This window comes from Lissotriton vulgaris, chromosome 6 (assembly GCF_964263255.1).
Source record: "Lissotriton vulgaris chromosome 6, aLisVul1.2, whole genome shotgun sequence".
NCBI classification, from domain to species: domain Eukaryota; kingdom Metazoa; phylum Chordata; class Amphibia; order Caudata; family Salamandridae; genus Lissotriton; species Lissotriton vulgaris.
Window position 1 is genome coordinate 1,752,646,427 of NC_141694.1, and position 16,511 is coordinate 1,752,662,937.

The window sequence follows — 16,511 nt, forward strand, 5'->3', positions numbered from 1 at the left end:
TTAATTTAAACGCTTCATATTTTTCACTTTCAGCATGCATACACTCCTGGTGCACTTCCCTCCTTTTAGTGCACGATTAAGACAATGTCAGAAAGGGGATTGTGACTCGTAGCTTACGAGTCACTGAAGGAGTTGCACAGCTTTATGCACATTTGTGTTGAATTTTTATCACGTACTCACTCCTAAACCAATTTCATCCATTTTATTTCAATAATTTATTTGTTTTGTTTTTCTGGCAAAGAGGGCTGATGAGGAACATTTTGGGGATTTGGTAAGGTTATTGGTTAGTTCCTTTGAGGGTGGAGCGAGAGAGTCAGGTGGGGTAGTACACACAGGTGATAAACAGGGAGTTTTGCAAAAAGGCGGGTTTCAACATGGCGTTCTGCATGGAGCAGTTATTTCTTGGAATCACGACAAATGGACCACAGGTACAATCTGGGGAGTTGGGGAGAGTAAGATACGTGGTATAACCGATTGGCGGAATGTGAGCAGGATTGGCTATTGCATCTAAAGTGTTATCGGAAACTGATTCTGTTTAAACCATGGGGAGGGTGTTATGAATGTAGGGGTAATGTCGCACAGAAGGTACACAGCTGAACATTGGGGAGTAAAAATTTGTTTTAGAAGGCTGTATTATGATTTTGGGGTTTGAGCAAAAAATGATTTTGTGTTATTTACATTCATTTGTAAAATAAAAAATGTGGGGCTGACATATGCATTCTTAATAATTGTAGATACCCCTGAGGAAGGTCGAACACGAGACCGAAATGCATTGGGTGAAGATATGTAGTGGACTGATGAAGTTCTCTTTACGTGCTTACGGATAAGCCCGGATGGGCAATCCGAGAGCAATTAACAAGCGTGAAAATATGGAACTTTGCTTTCTGTGACGTGACGGACAAAAAATGAATAAATTATTGAAATAAAATGGATGAAATTGGTTTACGAGTGAGTACGTGATAAAATTCAAAACAAATGTGCATAAAGCTGTGCAACTCCTTTATTGACTCGTAAGCTATGAGTCACAATCCCCTTTCTGACTGATAGAAAGATGACATTTTCTTGCCTTAGCCAGTTGGTGTCTGTCTCTGGTCACATGACTGGGTGGAGTTGACAGTTGGACTTTGTGTATTACTCTTAGCCACACACAATGGGAGCTTAAGTGTGACTAGATGGGCCATCACTGGCAGGATTGGTAGGAGGAGCTGGGCCAAGTCTCACTTACACCTGAATAGGCTGTGTCATGCCTCCACACAAAGGCCTGCATGTGGCCTGTAGTTAGTCTGGAGCCAGGGTAGGGAAGGCAGGACATCTGTGCATTTTGAAGGTATGCCTCTAGAAGCTTCTCCCAACTTCAAAATTACAACTGTGTATACAAGAAGGATCTCAGACACCATCACTTCAATACACTTCTGGACCAATGGATACTCTGCAAGGAAGAAGGACTGCTGGGCTGCTAAAAGGACTGTCACTCAGCTGGACTGCTGCTCTGAAGGAAGTGCTACCCTGCTGTGCTGACCTGCTGCCTGCTGTCCTCTTGCTTCGGGAAGAGGAACTGGATCTGAAAATTCACCTTGAACCCAGGAATGCAGAGTAACTCAAACGGCTAGTCTGCTGGCCTCCTGATCTGAGCCTTAGGGACATAAAAGGCTACCCAAAAGCTCCTGGGCATGTCTTCAATTAGTTCCTAACGCCCAAATAGTGCCTCACAGGTCCTGGACCCTTGGTGGGGCTCTCGAGCTCTGGAGTCACTCTTTTGGGGCCTTCGCGACTATGAATGAGCCCATTTGCAGGAGAAACATGCTGCTTGTTCCCAAATAAGCACAAGCTGCCCCCAGCCAGTATCTTTACACGTCAGTATTCACAGTCCATGCGGGACCCCCAATGCGGAGCTCTAGCCACCCCCATCTGCGATGCTGAGCCTACTCTTCGCACCATGCCGACCACTACTCATGACCGTCTCCTTGCTCCTGGTGACCCTCTCGAAAGCAAATGGGACTTTTGGGACAAAACTAGAGGAGGTTTAAGTTCAGCAGGACAAATCTGGGACTTTATCAGACCTGCGCTGTATGGCAGTCGGTCTGAACTTTTGACCTTGACCCAGGCCAGCTTGACAGATGTCTCCATTTGGCCATTTCTGCTTTTAGGCAGTATTTTTCACTTTATTCTTTGAAAATTCATAACTCTAGTTCTACTGATTAGATTAGATCTCAATGTTACTAACCTGGTGTGTGATCTTTTTGTGTTGTGTTTTACTGTTTGAAGTGTTGCACGAATACTTTCACATTGCCTCCAAGCCTGACTGCTCTGTTCCAAGCTGCCAAGGGGTTAAGCACACGTTGATTTGAGGTTTGCTTGTGCCTTACCCTGACTAGGATTGTTGTTGATGCTTGACCAGGGCTCACACCCCAGTCAACCAGTAACCCAATTTGTAACAGTCTGCCCGAAAATCTTATTGGGTTGGTTGACCACTATGTTAGCCGGGAGGGAACTCCATTCCCAGAGCAACAGAGTTCCCTTCCAGTCAACATATAAATCAGGCCCTAAGTCCGACGGTAAGTCTTGACCGGGCAAAGGGGTCAAAGTTTTCTGAAAATCGAGAAGCCATCCCTGGATGCAAAATGTAAACTTTTCTCGCTCTGGATCCTTCCCGTCAAAACCAACAGATTCAGCAGGACCTATCTGACACCTATCTGACCTCATGAAGACTTTATCAGATATAGCTTTAGATAGAGCCTGCTGCCTTGCCCCACCAAACAGTTTTGACATTTCAGAGACTAAGACCCAAGGTAATACACTTGAACGAGTTGAACCTGGTTGGTGCATCCAACCAGTTTAAGTGAAATAGCTTCTAGGTCTTCATTTACAGCAACCATTATATATATTGGAGCTTTGTGCTTTTTGATGCTACTTTTCTCATAATCTTTAAAATATCATCTCTCAGTTTCCCGATTGGATTTTTGTCTTCTAGGTGCAATTTTATTTTTAAATGTTACTCTATTTTTCTAATTTGGTTTGGGTTTCTTATTATTTTGTTTTGACTTTATTACTGATTTGGTACTGCCTAAATACTTTACACATTTCCGTACGTTAAACCTTTCTGCTCTGTGCCGTAGCTACCAGGTTAGTGAGATAAGGTTAATTTAGTGACATTGAGGGTTCACCCTGACATGGGTGTGATTATTCTCTGAAGTGGGTAGTTTTCCACCCCAAACAGTAATCCAATTTTCTTAGACCTGCCAAACATTGTGTGTCTCAGGTCAGGACTGCTAAATTCTGAACAATGGTTCAAACTGATAATAACAGAGAGACAGTGATTTTGATACACAATGAGAAATCATATCTCCTGCTGGCTCATTATTGGTCTTTAACCGATATTCTGTATTTCCCAAATCGTGATGATGCCAAACTTTAAGCAAAGATCATTCACTTTCAAGCACCAAGTACCCGATAATAAATACAGGATATTTCAATATTGCACCCAACTATGGGTCGATTATCTTTCTTCCTAATATGGCACCTTCTTTGGAGTAAGCAGGTGCATTTAACATTTTCAATGATAAATTAGGTGTTATTTTGCAAGTCAATGAAAATATACCTGCATTGAGTACTATTTTATTCCCTGGTGCCTTATTAATTTGACAACTACAAATAATGACTTACTGGTAATCACCAATCACGCTATTACCCACAAAGAAATGACAAAAACATATAATTGGAAAAACAACTGAAATGGAGATTATATTACATTTCTATTTGACTCAGCTTTTCTAGACTTATTGTAGACGTAATCAAAAACATATTGATTAAACTTTGTTTAAGGTAGGGGATACTGATCTGGCTGTGGTTTTTGGATGCTTTCTAGGTGTGGGAGGAATGTTGCATTCTGCCTGCAGTATTGGCAGGTTTTTGTCTACTCTGAGTTACTCTTTAACACAGAGTTCTGGTCAAATTCTGCCTGTTACTTCGTGACAGAATTTTTTCCAGCAAGGTTATCGAATATGCGAGCTGGCGAGATTTTCTAACCATGGTATTCGTGGTCAGAGTGCCACCGTTTGAGTAGCTTTGCTGCCACAGGAGTAGCTATTCAACTCGAGCAGCTGGAAAATCGACTAAAATGGACGCCCGCTCATGGTGCCGTTTGCAATCATTTTCAGTGCTGCTCACGCTACTGGCTGCTAAATTGCAGCGCGAGCTGAATATTTTCCGCCAGTTGGCAGAATTCCACTGAATCTCGTGTATTTTTTCTGTAATTCCGTGGAAATCCACGGAGTGAAACTCCGCAAGTTCCGCCCACCCCTCAATTTGCTTTCAAAGGAAGAACCTAGGAATTATACACTAGATCCATGATAGAATTGCAGCAGAAATTGGAAATGATGAGTTAAACTTCATAAAGGTATTTCACAGTGTACATTCTGCAGTTTAAAGGCTGCTATTCAGTCAAAATAAAGGAAAGAGTACAAGAGCCTATCAGACTCAAGCATATGAATGCAGTCGCTACACCAGCAGGAAGCTGGCAGTTATGGAAAAAAGGAAGGTATTAAAATACAATTGGCATGCTTCAAGGTATCCATCCACCTGCAACTGTGAGAGCTAATATTTCTATTTTCATTATTGATACAGAACAAGCAACTACAAAACAACTTAAAGCATGCACAGAAACCTACAAAAGACAGAGAACAGAAACCTACACTCTTCAATCAGGACACAGCAGGAGCCTTCCTACAAACCATATTTAGAGCATTTAGAAGTATGGAGTATCAAGATTCCTGCTAAAGAATGCAGGACATTCCTTTTTCTCTCTACTTTGCTTCCATGTCTTTCTTCCAGTGTGCAAGAATATACTGTTTTCAGTGGCTTAGCCACTGCCGACTACTGCCATCGAAAGCAATATTTTGACAGAATCTAAACTTAATAATAATAATCCACATTTGTGTAAACTTGTGTAAATTCCATGAGAATTAAGAGCGGCTCCACCAATCACATTGCCTGTGGGGTCAATTTTTGCCCAGGGCTGCCAGTTTACTATGGTGGTCCCAAAACAAATCCTCAAATGTCCTTTGTAATCTGTGAGAGATCTCTCAGTGCCTGAGAAATTTAGCTCTGTTATTTACTAAACAAAGATGCTCATAATTGTGTTTACTTACAGGATCTGCATTCCGCCAAGGTTCATTTTCCTCTCACCTTGAGATTATGGCCATCTGCCTGATGAACATCTTTAAATTAGGAACTGTTTTTCAGCCAATTTACTTCACCTTAAACAAAGGTCGTAATATCTGTAACCCCTGACTTGAAGCACCCTCAACTGTGAAAGCAGAAGAGGGTATTGGTAGAATCACCTCTGTGCATTTCAGATCCAAAAACATTATTGAAGATGCTACAGGAAAGGTAGTCTACAGAAGAAGTTTCCTAGATGGCCTGAGGCAGCAATACGTTCTGGTGTAGGGAGCACATTGCAGGATAGCTTTTGACAGATGGTTGCAGGTAAAAACAATAAATGAATAGACTTTGCTTTGTCACTGTTTAGCATCCTCCACCAACCTTTTTCCTATTCTCTTCTAGAAACTGCAAGATAATTCGGATACTCAAAGATGGGGTGAATAAATACTGGGAGTGACACGTAGCCGACCTCCAAGTTGTTTCTGACAGTAGTTGACTGATTTATAAGAAATTAACCTGTTTTGATCTTGTAACCAGAAGCTGCTTGGAAGAACTTTAGATTGAAGATCAACTACTGAGAAAATCTGATCGGACTACTTGGATCCGAGCATCTTGCTAGAGCTCTGGCAGTACCTGCTCTTACTGCCTCAGATCTTTTTTCCAGATAGTCATCTAACTATGAGCAATGTGGTAGGCATGAACGACTGTATCTTGTATTTGTTTTGCCACTAGAGGTGCCTGTATGCACTTTTTCACCACCTCAACGTTTCTTAATAGTGAGCTCATGTGGATCTAATCCAAAGCTGTGGAACCTGATTATGAAACCTGTGAGCAACTTTTAATACAGCAAAATGAGTTTCAATCAAGCTCATAATTCCCACTGTAACTTTGCTCGCCAAGCCCAACCTTCACCGATGGACCATCTAGGTCCACTTAACGCAAGTTTGACCATTAAAGTTGTTTTTGCTAGTAAACTTTGTGAGAGTATTTAGAACATTTTACGAACATTCATATCCAACAATAGACTGTAAACAGACCCAAGCAAAACACCTACTGCAAAGCCTCATACAAGAAAACATGCAAAGTGGATAAGTCTGCTTTTTTATTTCTGGCGCTATCATCACTAACCCTTTAGAAAGAGACAGATTTCTCATACCGCAACAAAGCGTGTAGAAGAGCTTTGTGTCAATGAGGGCTCAGGCAGCTCATCTCTCTTCCTTCTCCCCCTTAGAACTCTAGCTTCATAATGCTAAAGGCCATTACATCATCCCTTTCCGGTACCTATGGGGGTATCTACAATTGGCATGCCCCCTGGACTGAGAATCTTAGGAATCCACCAAATAGGAGATTCCCTGGGAATGGCCCAAGCATGGGGGACTTTGCCTTGGGCCTGCCCAGATCTCTCTGTGGTCATCGGCTAGTTCAGCAAGTGTTGTCATTGGGAGCACCAAAAGTATTAGAAGGCAATAACTAAGCATCCCTACTGCCATTGTAAGTAAAACAGTTCAACAATGTATTTAACGTCAATCAAAATGTAGTCATGTTTGTGTACATTTGAGAAGTGTAGGCATACAAACAGAGCCCTTAGAAGAGATTTGTAGGGTCCTGCAGTGAGGATCAGCGGTACACTTGTTCTATATGTACAACCTTAAAGAATAGCTTTGTTAATTCTGCACCTTGTACCGGCCAATGAAAGGATGTCTTCCTCCAGTGATTAACATATCTTCATCTCGATTCAGCATGCATCGCACTGGCCGACCAGTCCTGCAACAAATCAATTCAGTTAATAAAGTTAATGAGTTTGTAAAAGAAGGTCCTAAGGTCAAGTGCAGCAGGTGAAGGCAAGCATAGTCTAGAGACATTCTGCAGTTTGATGAAAAACATGAAGAACTCTGGGGTGAAACGTCATGTATTGTTTTCTGCACCACACTCACTACCATGCAAGCAAGTAGAACTCACTCCATTGTCCGACATTAAAGCCTTGTTCACTTGGGGTCTGTGTGCTCCACATCTCGTTGCTTTCGTGATCTTGACAGCTCAGGACACAGACATAGTAAATGTTCTATGTGTGTCTCGGGTATAGCTGTTCACTCAACATATTCTAGTCTCCTGCTAATATGTATATATAAATACCTACTTTTTACCAATTACTAGAGAGAGGCGGACAGAGATGTTACACTCTCTCATTGCTATGCCCCTTGGAAACATCTCTGGTCATCCCTGTGTTCAGATCATGACAAGAGTAGTCTGGTGCCCTCACTTGTGCCTAATTAGTATTTATTTTTGTCTGTGACAACTTTCAAGGGGCTTTCCAGGGTATTACTTTTATCAGCATTCACGTCCCCCTTGCCGCTTCACTACATCATGTGCCTTTCAGCTCTCAGCTACAGCCCATTCTAGAATTTCAGATCACTGAACGATCACTCCTGCGGTAGTGTTTGATTTCCAGTTCGGTGCAGCATTTCTCTTGGATAATAAAAAATAAGTCTAACGGGCAAGGTTTATAAACATGTCGTGTTTATGCAGACACCAAAAGTAACGCTATCTGGCACAAAGTGTTAAATTGAGATTTACTTTCAGGCATACAACTTGTTGTGTATTTTGGGAGTAGCCCTAAAGTAACACAAAGAACCACTCTGCGTGAAGGGCTGTGTCGTGTCCCACTCAAATTATACACGGACACTGACTAAGTATGCACGAGCTCTTTATTGAACATCTAGCTCGGTCCCCGTCCCTACTCTATCTGACCCTTTCCTGTCTTGACCCCACCTCTTCCCCTCTGCCCACCTAGCTCCGCCCACCCCAACTACTGGACTGTCAACTCTATTACATCTCCCCCTTTCTTAACAAACAGCAGTGAAAGTGAAACTTAGTCCATTTCTACGATCAGTCTCTTTGGAGGCTGCACTTGGCGTCGGGGTCGAGCCGGTGTAGACACAATGTTCTCTACCACTGGTTCCTGCACCATGGGAGGTGCAGAGTCGGGTGCGCCGGCCTCTGGGACACTGGGGTTCTCCAGCGTGGAAGCTGCAGGTGTGCAGTCATGTCTTTCAGGAGGGCATTTCCTAAAGTGGGATGCATTGCGGGTGACTCGCCTATTTTCTGATTCAGCGGTCACCATGGTGCCCTTTTGCTGCACGATCGTGAGAGGCTCGTCCTTGAAACGACAGTCAGTTTTCTGGCGCTGCTCTTGTTTGACGAAAACCCTGTCACCTTCCTTGAGGGAGGGTGACCGTGCCCTCCGTTTGTGATCAGCATGTTCCTTCATCTTCTCCTTGTGATACTGATCTGTTGCAGCCATGTCTTTGATCTGATGGTCTGAGAGGGGTTTCTTCAGTGCTCCTTCCCAGGTTGGGATCCGGGTTCTCGGTGTCCTCCCAAGCATGAGAGTGGCAGGGCAGACGCCCGTCGTGGAGTGAGGAGTGGTTCTGTAGGCACAGAGGACCTCGTTCAGTGCCGCTTGCAGATCCTTCTTCTCGGCGGTGGCCTGTTGGAAGGTTTTCTTGATGGTAGACATGAACCTTTCAACAGTGCCGTTGGCTTGCGGCCAGAGCGGGGTGACCCTGCGGTGCTGGAAATCCATCTGTTTCGCGAAATCGCCGAATTCATGCCCGTTGAATGGGGGCCCATTGTCTGTTTTGATGATTCTGGGGACACCCCAGGTCGCGAAGACCTCTTCAAGTACTTTGAGGGTACAGGTGGCGCTGGTGGAGGGGATAAACTGAGCCACCGGGAATCGGGAGTACTCATCCACGATGACGACTACGTATTTCCCTGACTGCAGAGGCCCATAGAAATCCATTGCAACTTCTTGCCACACCCCATCAGGTAGTGGGGTCATCTGAAGTGGTGCAGGCGGAGTGTTGGGGCTGATCAGTTGACAGGGATGACAGTCCTTCAGAGTGTCCTCGACCATCTGGTCTAGAGCTGGAAACCAGACACGCTCTCTGAGTGCTCTCTTGGTGGACACGACCCCTCGATGACCCTCATGCGCTAGGTCGACTACTCCTTGTCTCAGGGTGGCTGGGATGACTATCCGGTGGTCTCTTAGAAGGAGGCCGTCTTCGGTTATTGAGAGTTCATCAGAGACGTGTCGGAAAGCCTGGAGTTCTTTCTTAACATCGGGATTCTCTTCTTCGTCTTGTGGATGATGTCTCCACCTGTTGGATAGTATGCGTTTCATCACAGTTTGTAGAACAACGTCCTTGTTGGTTGCTTCCCTGATGGTGTGCATTGGTATGGCTGGTGGGCGAGCATGACTTGACACGAAATGAATGTATTCCTCCGCTATGGAAGAAGTTGTCTCTGCAGAGTCCCGGGGGTGGCGGGACATATAATCAGCAGGGTTCTCTCCCTTCCCCGGTTTGTGGACAATTGTAAATGTGTACTCCTGCAGGCGGAGGCCCCACCGCTCAATCCTGGGGGGCATCTTGCACTTTGGATTGCCATAGATCGTGATGAGCGCCTGATGGTCGGTAATGAGCGTGAAGTGTTTCCCATAGATGAAGATGTGCAAGTGCTCGCACGCCCACACGACCGCCAGGCTCTCCTTCTCAGGCTGGGAATACTTCCTTTCCGGATCGGTGAGGCTTCGGCTGGCGTAGGCAATGATTCTCCGTTGTTCAGAATCGTCGTCATACTGAGCCAGGATCGCCCCTAAGCCCACCGGACTGGCATCCACGGTGATCTCTGTTTTCCGTCTGGGATTGAAGTAGGAAAGGCAGTCAGATGATTCCACTGCCTGTTTGATGTCTCTGAAGGCGCGCTCGCATTTCGGGGTCCAGTTGAAAGGCTGGTTGGCTTTCGTGAGGAGCCTCAGTGGGTGACTTATGGTGGCGTAGTCGCGAATGTAACGAGCGCAATAGCTCGCCATTCCGAGAAAGGAGTGCAGATCGTTCACATCGGTTGGGCTTTTGGTGTTGTTGAGCACAGCTACCTTGTCTGGATCGGGTTTCATGCCGCTTGACGAGAAAATGTGACCGAAGAATTTCAGTGTTGACTGGTGGAATTCGCATTTGTCTTTATTAAGAGTTAAGTTTGCGTCCATTAGGGCATGGCAGACATGGTCAAGGGCGATGTCGTGTTCTCGGAGGTTTGTGCCGTACACCAGAATGTCATCACTATAGTTGAGTGAATTTGGGATATGGTGGATGATCAGGCGTATCGCCTCTTGGAAGATTTCGGCAGCCGAGGAGACGCCAAAACTGAGACGTTTATATCGGAAGAGGCCAAGATGCGTGGCAAATGTGGTGATGGGGCGAGAGCTGTCATCCAGCTCGAGCTGGTGGTAGCCCTTGTTGAGGTCCAGTTTGGAAAATACTGTAGCTCCGTTGAGTGCCGTAATCATGTCGCTCAGGTGTGGACCGGGGTGCCTTTCCCTTTCGATTGCCGTGTTCGGCAGGCGCATGTCTACACAGAGACGGACCTTGTCTGGAGTCCCTTTTTTGGGTACAATAACCACCGGGGACACCCAGGGAGTGGGCCCTTCGGTGCGTTCGATGATGTCAGCGTCCAGGAGATCTTGCAGCTCTTGGGCCACTGCGGATTGCAGATGAAAAGGCACTCGCCGCGGATGTTGGGCAACTGGTTTGACTCGCTCATTGATATGCAGATGTACTTGCCGACCTTTCAGCTTGCCCAGGCCCTGGAACAGAGATGGAAATTTCACGGCATAGTTGGAGCTGTCGTTCACGTTGAACAGGATGTGCACCAGGCGCAGGCGCTCAGCAGTCGGAAGGCTCAGTAGGCAGTCGGCATCGGGGCCTTTGATGACGTGGATGACTGCTGGGATAGTGGTGCCGCCGTGCGTGAGGGTGGTGTCGAACTTGCCCAGGCACGGGAGTGGTTTTCTTGACATCCAGGTGTATACCCGGACAGGTGCAAAGCGCAGATGAGGTTTGGGAACCATTCGCTCGTGTTCGGCAACGGAGATGTAGTTGAGGGATGCGCCACTGTCCATGACGAATTTTGCTGCATGATTGCCCACCATGATGTCAAGCCGTGGGTAGCGTTTGAGCTGATCGTTGTCAGCAATGTTTATATACTCTGTAGTGTAGGACGATCGCCTGGATGATGAAGACCTGGAGTCTCTCGAGGGGGAGCGGCGATCCCATCTGGAACGTCTGGATTCATGACTGGAGTGAGAGGATGCCGGGGATCTATCAGGTTCATCCTGAACGGCTCTGACATGGTGCCGTTTGGTCTCTGTCCTCGAGGATCTTTGCTGGCTGGCACGTCGGTCATTGCCGCCACGTTTCTCTCGGTGGTAATCGCTGCACATAGCCTCGAAATGATTGGATCGTCCACATTTTCGGCATGAGTCAATGTGAGGGTAGTCATACCCGCACCTGAAACACCGTCTTGTGCGTTCAGGTCGTCGATCTCTCCTCTCTGAATCTTTTGGCCGGTGGTCTGTTCGACGTCTGGGTGAGAATCTGGATCGGCGTGACCTGTCACGCGAGTTGCCTCTGTAGTCCTGTCGTCCATGTCGTCGGTCGGAGACACGGTTGGCATGTTCGCGGCTAGTGCTGGGCTTGACTTCGATATCCGCCGCATTTTCTTCGGCTTGGTCATATATCCGGGAATTCTCCTCAATTTCTGCCAGCTCTTGTGGCTTCCTTAGCAGTCGTCGCCTCAGCGACTCTGAGTGGCATCCTGAAATTATTTGGGACTTGATTGCCGCATCCGGCGAGAAATTTGTGAAGTCGCAGTATTGGGACTGGCGTCGCAGTCGGTGTATGAAGGAGGTTAGTGGCTCATCCTTGTCCTGGCGCTGTTGGTGGAACTTGTGTCGCTCATAGTCAACATTTCTTTTGTGCAAGAAGCGGTTGTTCAATACATCTTTCATTTGGTATAGGTGTCACTGTCGTCGGTTGGGATCTCTCGCACTATCTTGCTGATCTCGCGTCCTCCTAGATTGCGAAGGGTTATTATTTTGTCTTTGTCTGTCTCGATTCTAGAGCCTTCAATGTAGTCCTCAAAGTCCTCCAGCCATTCCTGCCATTTGAGGCCCATGCTGCTTCCTGTCGTGATTATTAAGGGTTCCGGCGCTCGCAGGTGCGTGCCTTTGACTTCCTTTTTGGCGGGAGTGTCTTGCGCGTCTTGCGCGGGAGGGTTGGACATCTTGGTGGTGAGCTTTCAGTTCTGGTGCTTGACCCTGGTCGCAGTTGCTGGTGTCCGTTCCCTCTACCTCTTACTGTAGGTACCAATGCTTGTTTGTTTCTTGTTGCACTCACTTGGCAATGATTGCTCGTTGTCCACCCTTCAATGTGACAATTTGATGCTGCCAGTGCTTATTTGGGTTTTTCGCCTGACCCAAAGATGGCCGCCCTCTGTTCCAATAGGGTCTGTCTCTAAAGCTGCCTGACTTTAAGATGGCCGCTCCCTTCTGTGAGACACGAGGCTTTCTCTCACTCTCCAGGTGCACACACACGTCGCTGCACTGCTGGGCTCGCGCGTGCAGGTAGCTGCCGGTTGCTGCCTTTCAGGTAGGCTCAAGCTGCGGGGACGTTTGGCTGGCGAGCCGCTCGGCGCTGACTCCTCATCACGCGCGCGCCGACCTGGCACTAGTCTTCGCGCGTTAGCTTCCTTCGCCTGCACAGTGTCGCGCAGCGAGCTGGGGCAATGTCGGAGTGGGCTCCCGACTTACACTCACGGTTTGGCGGGTGGTCAGGCGGGTCTCGCGCCTCCAGCGCGACCGGCTCTCTTCTTCCGGCGCCCTGCCTTTGATCCTGGCGGGCTTCGCGCGTCCAGCGCGATCGGTTCTCTTTCTCGGCGCACTGTCCGCTTTTCTTCGCTCGTTTTGAGGACCGCCTGGTCACTCTCAGACTTTCTTGATCACGTCGGGGTCTCATCCGTGGCGCCTCAGGACCACGGTTACAGCGGAGCTCTGGGCGCTCTACGCTGCGGGACGGGGTTTGTTCTGGTGGGTTTGCAGCTCTATCCCACCTTCGTCGCCAGCTGTCGTGTCCCATTCAAATTATACACGGACACTGACTAAGTATGCACGAGCTCTTTATTGAACATCTAGCTCGGTCCCCGTCCCTACTCTATCTGACCCTTTCCTGTCTTGACCCCACCTCTTCCCCTCTGCCCACCTAGCTCCGCCCACCCCAACTACTGGACTGTCAACTCTATTACAGGCTGCAATTCTTGAATGGACATGGAAGGTCGCATGCCACTACCTACAGATATTTGATGCAAAGTCCTATCAATATTTGTAGACAGGGGTTTGCACCAAACATGTCCACCTGTTCGAAGCAGGCATAAAAATGGAGAAAAGTGTACAGAACACATACAAAATTGCTGGTTTTAAACTGTCCCCAGTGCAAAGTTTATGCCAAACATCATGCAGACCCCTTGCATGATGTTGCAAGGGTGTGTGCATGGGAATGGTCATGTAAAGTACTTCATTACTGCTGGTAATTAGAGCTTGTGAGACTGTTTTCCTGGTGCTTGCAGGGAGCTATTTGAAGATTCTTCGGGGCATGCAGATAGTTTGGAAGCAGGCCATGGAGATAGTGTTGATCTTGTATTTCATGGTAAGTTTGCTGTCCAACATGATGCAGAGGTTTCGGGCATGGTCTTTAGCTGTAGGGGTGGGTTCGAGTTCAGCATGCCACCGGGTGTCATTCCAGAGGGAGAGATTGTTGCCAAAGTTCAGCACTTCTGTCTTGTCCGTGTTGAGCTTCAGGCAGTTGTCCTTCATCCAGGCTCTGACGCTCTTCATGCGGTTGGTCTTCATTGTAGTGGGGTCTACTGAGAGTGAGAGGATGAGCTGGGTGTTGTCGATGTAGGATATGATGTTGATGCTGTGGGGTCTGACGATGTTGGCTAATGGCGTCATGTAGATGTTGAAGAGATTGGGGCTGAAGGACGAACCTTGAGGGATGCCGCAGATAGTGCTCTTGATTTGTGAGGTGAAGGGAGAGATAGATTCTCTGCATGCGACCCGTGAGGAATGGTGCCATCCGTCTGAGTGCATCTTCTTTGACTCCGATCTTGGCAGTCTCTTGATGAGTGTGTGGTGAGAAACGGTGTTAAAGGTGGTGAGAGGTCAAGAAGGAACAGGACGGCTGAATCTCCTCTGTCAAGTAGTGTACAGATGTTGTCTGTGGCGGTGATCAGGGCATTCCTGGTGCTGTGGTTGGCTCTGAAACCAGATTGGGAGGTGTTAGACAGAATCCACCTTCCTAGATAGGATGAAATCGATACACTTGTCCTATAACCTGTGCTCTCCCTTGGGTAGCTTGGCACAGAGCAGTGAGGCTTATCCTTGTGTTTAAAGTGCAAAGTATTGGCACAACACCACCCATGCAACACACTGAGGACTCTGCAAAAAGACTCCACACCATATGTATAAAACGCTGGTCTTTGTATTGCACACACATCAAAATCAAAACAACATACAAATTGGATATATACTTTACAGTTATATGCAATTGTCAAACTGTCCCATTAGCAGCAGAACGACAGGAACATATATGTACTAGTCATAGGTATTAACTTGCTGCATTATCGCTGCAGCCTCATAAGCAATATTAACTCATGTGCGTACTTCCCCAGGGTGTTAATGATCTAAGCAATCCCTCCCACATCAAAAGTGACAGAAACATATATGCAGGCTGTTCAGAGGTATTCCCTATTCCCGATAAGACATTAGAATAAAGCACGACATTCCCTATATTGCATAACCCGTAAAGTTGTAATGGTCCAGAAATCACAGGTTGTGACTACGCCTAGCGACCCTGCCCCTCAGCCACTCAAAGTACATCAGCCAATGATACACTTTGCGCTCACTGGAGACACTTGGATTAGATTGTTGGGACCACCTAAAGTGGAAGGAAACAATAACTTGGCTTCATCCCTCCAGATTAGGACAGCAGGCACCCAGAGGCATCTTCATGAGTGCAGGATCACTATACCCCCAAACCATAGGCAAAAGACTGTGACACCGGAAGCTGTCGCTCTTCCAAATTGGGGAAATATTTCCCCTCAGGCAGAGGTGCGAACTGCAGTTGCTCCTGGCAGGCAGCCAAACACAAAGAGACGGATGTATGACGTTACAACACATACATTCACAACGCATACCATTACAACAAAACTTTTACACGCAGGATCCATTACAACGCATGCCGTTACAACACAGCTGCTATTACAACGCATGCCATTACAACGTAAGTATGGGTAAGTATTTTTTTTTTCAATTAATGGGAATGTAATAGTAGTGTAAGTGTTGGATAGTGTAGGGGTTAAAATTACTATTCTAACTCCAGGAGGGTGTAATAGTAGGGTAAGTGTTGGATAGTGTAGGGGTTAAAATTACTATTCTAACTCCAGGGGGTGTAATAGTAGGGTAAGTGTTGGATGGTGTAGGGGTTAAAATTTAATTAAATACTTACCCCTACTTACGTTGTAATGGCATGCGTTGTAATAGCAGCTGCGTTGTAATGGCATGTGTTGTAATGGATCCTGTGTTGTAAAAGTTTCATTGTAATGGTAGTGCGTTGTTTCAGTTGCGTTGTAATGGCTGTTTCCCCAAAGAGACCCCTTGGGTCAAGTCACAATATTCTTAACAACAGAGTACTTTGTGGAGTGGGTCCGGTTGGGAGCTGGTGACCTCGGATGGAGGCTTAGATGTCAGAATCTGTTGTCCTCTAGATCTGGAGGTTGGAAACAGTATAGGCTTCCAGCTCTGGTCCGGCGGACTCAGCAAAGTCCCCCAACACTCTTCAGACACCACACGAAACAGAGTGCGAGCTGGCACAGGTTTCCCGTTGTAAGCAAGTGTCTCAACAAACTTCCCCAGCACTCCTTCAATGCCTCACATTCTGTCACCTTAGGTGGGCCACTGATCTTTACGACTACACTCATCTGCACAGTGTGATCACTCTGTACGCCCCGGCGGTCCTTGTCATTGGTGTGGTGGCACTAGATTCGATGCAGTCTGAAAAAGGCCTCCTTTTTCGCATCTTTGAGTTGATGGTGGCAATTGTTGAGGGTTGACTTAAAGGTGGCTCGGTTTGTGTCGTCTCTGCTGGTGCATCATTTTCCTTCTAGTTGTTTTCAGCTGTGTTTCATTTGTGATGAGTTCTGGAGTGTACCAGCTGCTTGTTTGGTGGATCTGGGGGTTTTGAATGGTTTGATGGGGGCCCCTTAGTTGGCGGCATTGGTGATCCAGGTGTTGAAGTTCTCGACTGCCTGTTTCAGGCTGGTTGTGGCTTTGGTCTTGGTGGTGTTGAGAGCATCTGTCCAGTTATTCTGTGTCACTTTGTTCCAGGTGTGGAAAGAGATGCTGAGAGGGTTGAGGGTGGTGGGGGTGGTGCAAGGTGGTGCTGTGATGGTGAAGCGGA

General features: G+C 46.9%; 1 protein-coding gene across 2 annotated transcripts in view; it reads right to left on the minus strand.

The window, feature by feature from the left end:
* LOC147709418 (xanthine dehydrogenase/oxidase-like) overlaps window positions 1–16,511 on the minus strand; it is a 379,031-nt gene that overhangs the window by 84,768 nt on the left and 277,752 nt on the right. For both annotated transcript variants that reach the window (XM_086927988.1, XM_086927987.1), the window contains exon 23: window positions 6,837–6,924. In XM_086927988.1, coding sequence (XP_086784114.1) covers window positions 6,837–6,924 — 88 coding nt within the window. The remainder of the gene's footprint in view (window positions 1–6,836; window positions 6,925–16,511) is intronic.